Source organism: Vollenhovia emeryi, unplaced genomic scaffold (genome assembly GCF_000949405.1).
Source record: "Vollenhovia emeryi isolate VEMERY1.0 unplaced genomic scaffold, V.emery_V1.0 DF939295.1, whole genome shotgun sequence".
NCBI classification, from domain to species: domain Eukaryota; kingdom Metazoa; phylum Arthropoda; class Insecta; order Hymenoptera; family Formicidae; genus Vollenhovia; species Vollenhovia emeryi.
The window spans coordinates 8,256-16,544 of NW_011967071.1; the positions used below are offsets into that span (position 1 = coordinate 8,256).

At 41.3% G+C, this 8,289-nt stretch overlaps 1 protein-coding gene across 2 annotated transcripts; it reads left to right on the top strand.

Moving 5' to 3' along the window:
- The first annotated feature begins 2,030 nt into the window (after nt 1–2,030).
- On the top strand, nt 2,031–5,700 carry LOC105558983 (achaete-scute complex protein T3-like). 2 transcript variants are annotated; one of them, XM_012006967.1, is made up of 2 exons: nt 2,031–3,300; nt 4,913–5,700. In XM_012006967.1, the coding sequence occupies exon 1, from the start codon at nt 2,397–2,399 to the stop codon at nt 3,252–3,254; it is 858 nt and encodes a 285-aa protein (XP_011862357.1). In that variant the 5' UTR covers nt 2,031–2,396; the 3' UTR covers nt 3,255–3,300; nt 4,913–5,700. The 2 variants fall into 2 exon arrangements, with proteins under 2 accessions (XP_011862357.1, XP_011862358.1); XM_012006968.1 differs by lacking the exon at nt 4,913–5,700 and adding an exon at nt 3,709–3,728.
- The last annotated feature ends 2,589 nt before the right edge of the window (nt 5,701–8,289 follow it).

An 8,289-nucleotide genomic window follows, 5' to 3' on the forward strand; every position in this document is an offset into this window, starting at 1 on the left:
AATATTTCATTCGCGCCTCAACATTCGCATATCCAGCGCGCCGAGACGCGTTATCTCTTCCCGCGTCCCTTATCAGAGACTTCAAAGCGCGCATCTATTATCTATCCAAACCGTCGGGCGTCCGCCTGACGTTTATTTATTCACGTAGGAATGTCCAGCGAGACCCTACCGCCCTATAACGCTCCCTCGCGCGTCGCCTTTTCGACAAGGAGAAAGACAGACCCGCGAAGAGAGACGGGAAGAGCCGCCAGAATCGAAAGGGAGAAAAAAAAGAAACGAGGAGAGCATACCTGTTCCACGCGTGAGCACGCACATGTACAGATGCGCGCGCGTACAGGAACGCGACTCCTCGCGCGTGTATGCGCGCACGTACATCCCCCACACAAACGCCCTTAAGCACGAGGCCCGAGCAAGAACGCGTGCGCCCTCATACATGCATGCACGCACGCATGCAGACGCACGCTCCGTTCGGTGAGGATAAAACCGGACGAATGAAGAGAGGGAGAGTCGGTGGATGGGAGTAGGCGCGCGCCACGAATGTGAGGAAGGGAGGACGGCTCGCGTCTCTTCCCCTTCCTCTTTGTCGTCATACATGTCTTCTTTACTAGTGACGGCAGCGAGCGCGATATCATTGGTTCCATTTCTTTCGGACGGTTCGGTGTATCAAAAATGAGAATATGTTCCGAGACCCGGTATTTGCATCCTGGTGCATCTGGTCTGCTACTTCTCTCACGGTCTTCAATGTCTCGCGAAGAAACTGAACTTTTCCCTCCCTAGATTTTTCTCCTCAATTATCGAAAGCGCAGCTCACTTTTATATCCATTCCAGTAATAATTAACAATAGATCACGTATTAAAATATTCAAAGTATTCTTGACCTTTTCCAATATTTCGTATGTGCGCTTATGTTAAACTATGCGCTACGCAAGATGAAGACACGTGCCACAGTCGTGCCCATCACTATACTCTTCTGCCGCTGCTTCTCCCCACTGTTGCAGTCGTCTCGGGTACTCGTATGTTCCGTGCCACCGGACTCCCTTACCCTCCTCCGATACCTCTTCGTCTTCTGCACAGCTTCTCTACAGCCGCAGACCTCTCCATCTCCTCCCACTCCTTGTTCCTCGTCATTCTTCTTCTTCTTCTTCTTCTGCGGCTTCTGTCCTCGTCGTGTATTCTACACTTCGCTCTTTCGCCATCTCGCTCAGTCGACTTGCCCGGGCCCCCGGACCAGCTTTTCTTTCTCCCGGTAACTGTTCAAATTTCGATCCCCGAGACACCGCGAGACCGGTGGGGATGTGGACCCTTCATATGTGCGCGCCAGTGTCTCTCACACGAGAATTGCGAGACGAGTGGATGTAAGGACATTGCGCCTTAATCGAACTATTGATTGAGAAATTACTCTCTTTATAAAGAAATTGTTCCGTAGATTGCAAATTAATTCTCATTTTGTAGACGACAATTTGCAAAATAATGACTGCGGTATCAAAATTTCCATCTCTTTCCTTTCACACTCTCTTTAACTTTTCCCAATAATATTTCAATTCTAAATAGTATCTTCAATAAAAAAACAAATTATTTGTTTTTTTTCTCTTGCAAGACACGTATTTTCCAAAACAGATCTTGGTGCGTATATGTACATTTTGCTTTTTAGACATAAAACGGGCTTTGGTTAAGATATAGAAAAATATAGTTGCTATTCATACAAATACAAGAGTTAATTGCCTAGTCATGTACAAACATAATAAAAAAAAGTATATAAGCCACATCTTTCGATTTATCTTCATCTAGCGTTAACGCTGGCTTATCAGTCCGCCAACTACTTTGACGACACACGCCGACGATAAGTCCTATCATATTGATAACAACGCGACGTGCTCCGAAAGGTAAATCAGTAAACAGATCGGGATAGCGGCGCACTAAGACGATCGAAGATGAGAATCTCGGGCAGCGTAGGGCTTTGGGACCGCAGTAGTGGGGAATCACGGGGGTATGAGGCGCTGCGGGCCGGTAAAACGGGGGAAGGGGAGAAGACGGGGGCTTAGGACCCGAGATCGAGAGTGCGTGGGGATAGGCGCGTGCCCGCCCCGGCTATATAAGGCCCCGAACCCTCATTGGCTAGGCATTTCGGGAGCCAGAATCGTACCGAGAGCATCGAGGGTGCGGATTAAGTTTTCTTCCCACGCTTTTTCTTTTCGGTCGATCGAGTAAACCGCACGCTTTCGTCCGTTTTTTTTCCTCATCTTCACGTGTACCACGAGGTGTTAACGAGTCGCATCGACCTCACCTCGACAAAGTTTCTCTTCGATACGTCGAGCCAGTGTACGTCGCGCGAAGGTCGCCTGGCACGCGCTGCTACAATTCCTGCTCCCGGGTGGTGGGGGGATTCGGACCCGTGATATGACCTTAGTGGGGTCCACGGAGGAGAGCGTTCTGCCCATCATGCTGGGTGTACAGCAGCAGCATCACCACCACGGCCTTCACGCCACTTCCAGCGCGCAAACCCATCGCGGCAACGTGATCGTCTCCACCAATAATATGCCAACCAACAACAGTACTCTACAACACGGGTGCAAGCGACCCAAGATCTACGGCCAGGCAACCGGGCCTTACGGCACGGTGCCGCATCAGCCCGCCTCGGTGGCTAGACGAAATGCGCGTGAGCGCAACAGGGTGAAGCAGGTAAACAACGGGTTCGCCACACTGAGGCAACACATACCGCAGACAGTGGCGCAGGCATTGGGAAGTAGTACCGCCGGGACACACGGAGGATCCAGAGCCGGCAGCAAGAAGCTATCTAAAGTGGAGACCCTGAGGATGGCGGTGGAATACATCAGGAGCCTTCAACGTCTTCTGGAGGAGCACGACGGTGGCTCCGAGTCCAGCGGCTCCTCGCCCGCTTCTTCAACGTCCTCCAACTTGTCCGAAAATGGAGTTAACTCCGACTCCAATCATTCGGCGGAACTAAGATTACGAGGTGGCATCACCAGGGAGATCCATTGCCACGGTAGTCCACACGAGTCCGATCTTCGGCATCAACACCTCAGGCAGAACTCGAGTCCAATGACTTTCGTCCCAACGACATTCTCGGAGGCGTCAAGTTCACCAACGCCAAGTTTCATCTCCGAAACCTCGTCGGCTGAAAGTCAAGGTTACGGCACCCTTTACATGACGCACTCCGATAGTTACGACAATTGCGAAGACGAGTCATTGTTGGAAGCCATCGCCATATGGGAAGGGCGTTCTGATCTTCTGTGAAGACGTCGAGATGTCGATTTGGCTCGGCTCCTGCGTACTTCTCAAGGTTGGTGTCGTGATCTCATATATTTCTCTTGCAGTTGTAACTGGCGGGTCATTCACGTTGCGAGGTCTTAAAGATCTGCATCGCGTGTCGTAATTGTGTGAATGTCAGTCTTATGTCGTCTTACTCAAAGATCTTTTTGTGACCTAGTTGACTGTGAACTCACTCGTGATGTTACATCAAACGTAATCTTACTGCAATTTTGGCCCAGCACATTATTACCCCCTTTATTTATAAATTTTTTAAATTATTTTTAGATCAAATTCATCGGATAACGTTATTGTCAAAATTTACTTAAGACTAATTAATACAAGAATTAATGATTGATCGTTGACGAATGTCATTGATACATTGATATCGGATCGCGATTTCTCAAAATAGTTTTCTTTTTGTGCCCACCACCCTCACCAGTTGACAAATATTCCGTCCACGGGGAATATCTCGCTACGTTACCGGGAAGCTTAAAGAAATTTCCAAGTAAATTTGTGACCTTGCCCTCTCACAATGGCGCGCACGAACCCTCGCTGAACCATTCAAATCGCAGACTCCATTCAGAGGGGCATCGCTATACATTCGAGGAGCGACGCTTTTGTACTGCGATTTCTTTCACGGTACGTTAATACGCGTACGTGTGTGCGTGAGTGTCGGTCCCTCTTCTACCGTTTTTTCCCCGACTCCACCCCGCCCCTCGTCCTTCAGCGGCGAATCCAAGTCGCTCGATCCGATCATCGGGGAACACCTTTTTTCGGTTGGATATGTACATTGTACAAAAGTAGGCTCGAAAACGTCGACGTTTAATAAAAATGACATACCGCGTAAAGATTGTTTCAATTGCTCACCTTACAGTACGGCTCGAGCAGGAACTATGTGTGGCAAATATGCAAGAATGCAAAAACAGCTAAGCGTATGTCAAAGTGTTCTTCATAAGAATTTTCCTCGAGAAAGAACCCTGAGTTCGTTTCCTATAGTTCAAAGACCTCGACGACTCGCGAATACAGAAGGAGTGCCTTCCCTCACGTTCAGCTCTAATCTTGACGGACGTAACTTTCGGATCTCTCGTCATATTTCTGTATGTGTGCATATCTTCCCCATCTTTCACTTTTCCCCTGTCGCCATCTTTCTTTATCCACCTCTCTTTTTCACGAGGATGATTTCGTCTGCCGCGTTTAACCTGAATGCATCTTTCAAGATATTCCCGTCCCTCGTTTGTCGGTTTTTGAACCGGTACGTTCTCTCTCTCTCTCTCTCTCTCTCCTCCACTCCTTTCCACTTTTTCTCTCGCTTTTACCCATGAAGAGCGTGCAGGACTCCTTTACAGTAAAACCGCCCTTACCTGAAATCATCCCCTGCTTCTTCCATCTCGCATACCTGCAGGACTTCTTTTTTATCATCCTCTACCAACGAGAAACCCGCGATCTATTCGGAGGAATCGATATCGCACTGAAAGCGCATTGAATGTCGCTTTTGAGTCGCATTATTCGCGTAAAGTTTCGTGTATAATGTCCAACCTACATACACATTCCTTAAATTTCTTTATTCGAATAAAAACCATTATCTCACTACTAATAATATTCGATACGCTTATCTAATAAATTCTTCTCGTTTTCTGTTACAGCAACGACCAAATGCAAAGGCACGTGTAAGTCAAAAACATAAACGACGCGAGCAAGGGAAACAAAGGTAAACGAAGAAAGCGGCTGTTGCATTAATTATAATCTAGTCACATTACTTGCACTTTGTCGTCTAAACTATGTGTAATACGTTAGCCACTTTTGTACAAACGCGAAAGACCTTTGGATGTACGTTATATTTAGAATTATGCGTCGCGCATTGATATCGAATAATTTTGAAGCCTGAGGTATTAGAAGTATTTCAAAAGTACATGACAAATGCATTGCAATTACGTTGTCTTTTTATTTCATAATTTATTACGGCGAAAATATTTTCTTATATTTGATTATTCAAAAGTAAACATAAGGTAGGGCAGGCCTACACAATTATTTATTCAGGATGGCTCCCCCCCATCTCACTGTTCTCGAATTATTTTTTAATTATTTATCGCGTAACAAAAAATATTTTAAACAAAAGCGTGGTTTCAAGGAAGCCACAGAAATATGTCCGAAGAGATTATCGAAAAATTAACACGGAGTACGTTAAATTCTTGTATTCTTACGGGCAAGTTAAATAAAACCATATGACTCGTGCGAAAACTCACGTGGTTTTATTTAACAATTGAAAGCGACTTCGTGGAGTAAAATTTATGCTATGAGATGTTTCCCTCGAAATCATATAATTTTCACTCGAAACGTTTCAATAGTTTGAGATTGTTCTTAAAACGAGATCCGTCGACAGGTATTATTGTGTATATTGAAACAATTATAATAATAATTTTATATATTATATATATATATTACATTTACATTTATATATTATATTGTATTATATATTGTATTGCATTTATTATTATTACACAATAATAATTATACATATGTGTATATATATTAAAGTGATTTGTTGGCAGTAATTCTATAAAATCTGTAGCGATTCTATAGAATTCACTGACCATGTCAGCGAATGTAAGCGTTAGGGCTGTCAATATTCAGGTATCCAGGCATTTCGGATGTTACCCGTGTACTCGGTTATTTAACATTATTACTCATTTCTTATATACTGTATTACATACTTATGTAAAATTATATTTATATTATGATAATTATAATTATATCCTGTTCTACTATTACGTAATAATTATTTACAATGTTCTTAGTACGAGTCGAATATTTTCTGTACCGAGTATCTATCTGTGACATAAATTTAAAAAAAAAACTACATGTGTATTAATGTGGATACATTGTTTTTGGACAGAATGTCGGCATTTGAACTAAGTCCAGTTCCTATTTTGTTCTCTTTACCTATAGATATTTATTCAATGTATTCCAACTACGCACAAATTGGTAATAATAATGTACTAGAAGCGATGTATCTTACGACATTATATTTAAGGTCCTGTATGTTTATGTAGATTTATGCGTTTTAGGAACTGAGAATAGCATTACCTATAAAAAAAATACCGTTCAGGGTGTAATGCTATATACATTATTTATATTAATTAAAATATAATATTATTCTCTGATTGAGCGTGTCTTTTCCATGAACTGTCTTTCCGAAAGATATAAATGTATATGATCGAGACATTATCTTGTTGTCTAGCAATTGTTTGCTAATCATTTTAAATAAACCTGGTATTCCGGAGTAATACGCGGGTATTCGAGTAATACCCAGAATGTGCCCGTGTACTTGATTATTGACAGCACTGATTATTCCACTACGCCGTAAGTTATGATCGAAAAGTATGAAAGAATAAAAGAGAGAGAGAATGAATCACAATCGAGCAGACTTGTTTGTATTTGCGCGAAGCGAATCGATTGACGACGTTTTGCGATCGGCAGTGCCTTTTTATAAATAAAACCACATTGTAATAAGACTTGTTAAATATAACGAAGGACGTTACGAATAATTTCACAAGATTGTTATTTCTCAAGCTACCCTGAGTCCAACTCCATATTACTTGATATTTGAAAAAATATTTTTCATTTATTTGTATCTACCCATAACTATTTATTTACAAAATACATTTAGAGAACTATTTAGAAAACTATAATTATTTTGAAATAAAAAATTTAGATAATCTTATGTTAATCTTAAAAAGCAAGAAGAGATAGGAGGATTAGAAAAGAGAGCGTTCAGAATTAATCACGTATAGAGGTTTTATGTAATTACGCCTTTTGCATTTTTGATGCGCTCGCAATACTTCTAATTTTAGTAAGAGCCGGTACATTTACTTTACTAAATACCTTTTACTGTGACAAGACTGAATTCTTGACAAAGTTATGCGTGTATTATTATCTTAAGTGCACCCCGTATTCATTTGTAAATTACGTACGATTATTTGTATTCAATTCAGCAGGTGCAAAAAATTTTTGTTTTAGTCATTTTCATGACTGTAAATTGGTAATTTATGAATAAATTCCAATTCTGCACCTGCAGAATTGGATACAAGTTAATGAAAAATGAATGTAAAAAGATGACTCTGTCATACATTTACCAAAACTACAGTATTTTGTTAAGAAGTTATGGGTGCGTTTGCTGATTTTCTAACGTCTAACAAGAAATTATCTATCAATGATGGTAGTAAATACTAATTTATGTATATATAAAGAAACTTCAAAAAATTGATATTATAGCACAGAAAAAAGTGTAATCGAGAATTTTGGTCTCGATTATTCCTGTCGGTATCTCTATGGTCCTTGAGCAAATAATATGCGGGAATAACAGTAATTTCCCTGTCGATCGCCCCTTTGGCTCTCTTATGATTTTCGAAACCGCAAAACGACTGAATTAGCATTAAAGATTTCGATGTGCCACCAATGACTTTATGAAATGCAACGTGTTAATCTAGCATGAAGCGTATCATAAAAATGATACATTAAATAATAAAGCTATTCTTATTACTACAGATATGAATCTTTGATTTAATCTTTCAATTTATAGTTTTTATACGATGTCTTCTAAAATATATAAAAAGTATAATATAAAATATCAATCATGAGCTATATCATGTTCATTATTTTTTTATATTTCGTGTATAACATCGCAGAAAAGAATTAACAGCAACCCTCGAAACCTCCTGTCTACGTTGGTGCTACGATTGTTGCGATTTGCTCCGACTCCAGAACGCGATCATTCGCCTACTCTTAAGGGGATGCTGGAGTGATTCTGCACTTTTGCACCTTTCTAACCTAAAAACTGTCAGTTCGCGGAAACATTTGTGTAATATACAAATTAAATGGCTTACGTGTACAGATCGAAAGCAGCTTGCTATTCCGGCCAAATGAAAGAACAATATGGCATCACTGAAACTAAGTTTGTAAGTCTAATAAAAAATAATAGTGAGCAACACACATACTACATGTACTATATGTATGTGTTGTT

Excerpts from the sequence above, each read along its gene's own strand:
- LOC105558983 (XM_012006967.1), top strand. The coding sequence starts at position 2,397 with ATGACCTTAGTGGGGTCCACGGAGGAGAGCGTTCTGCCCATCATGCTG.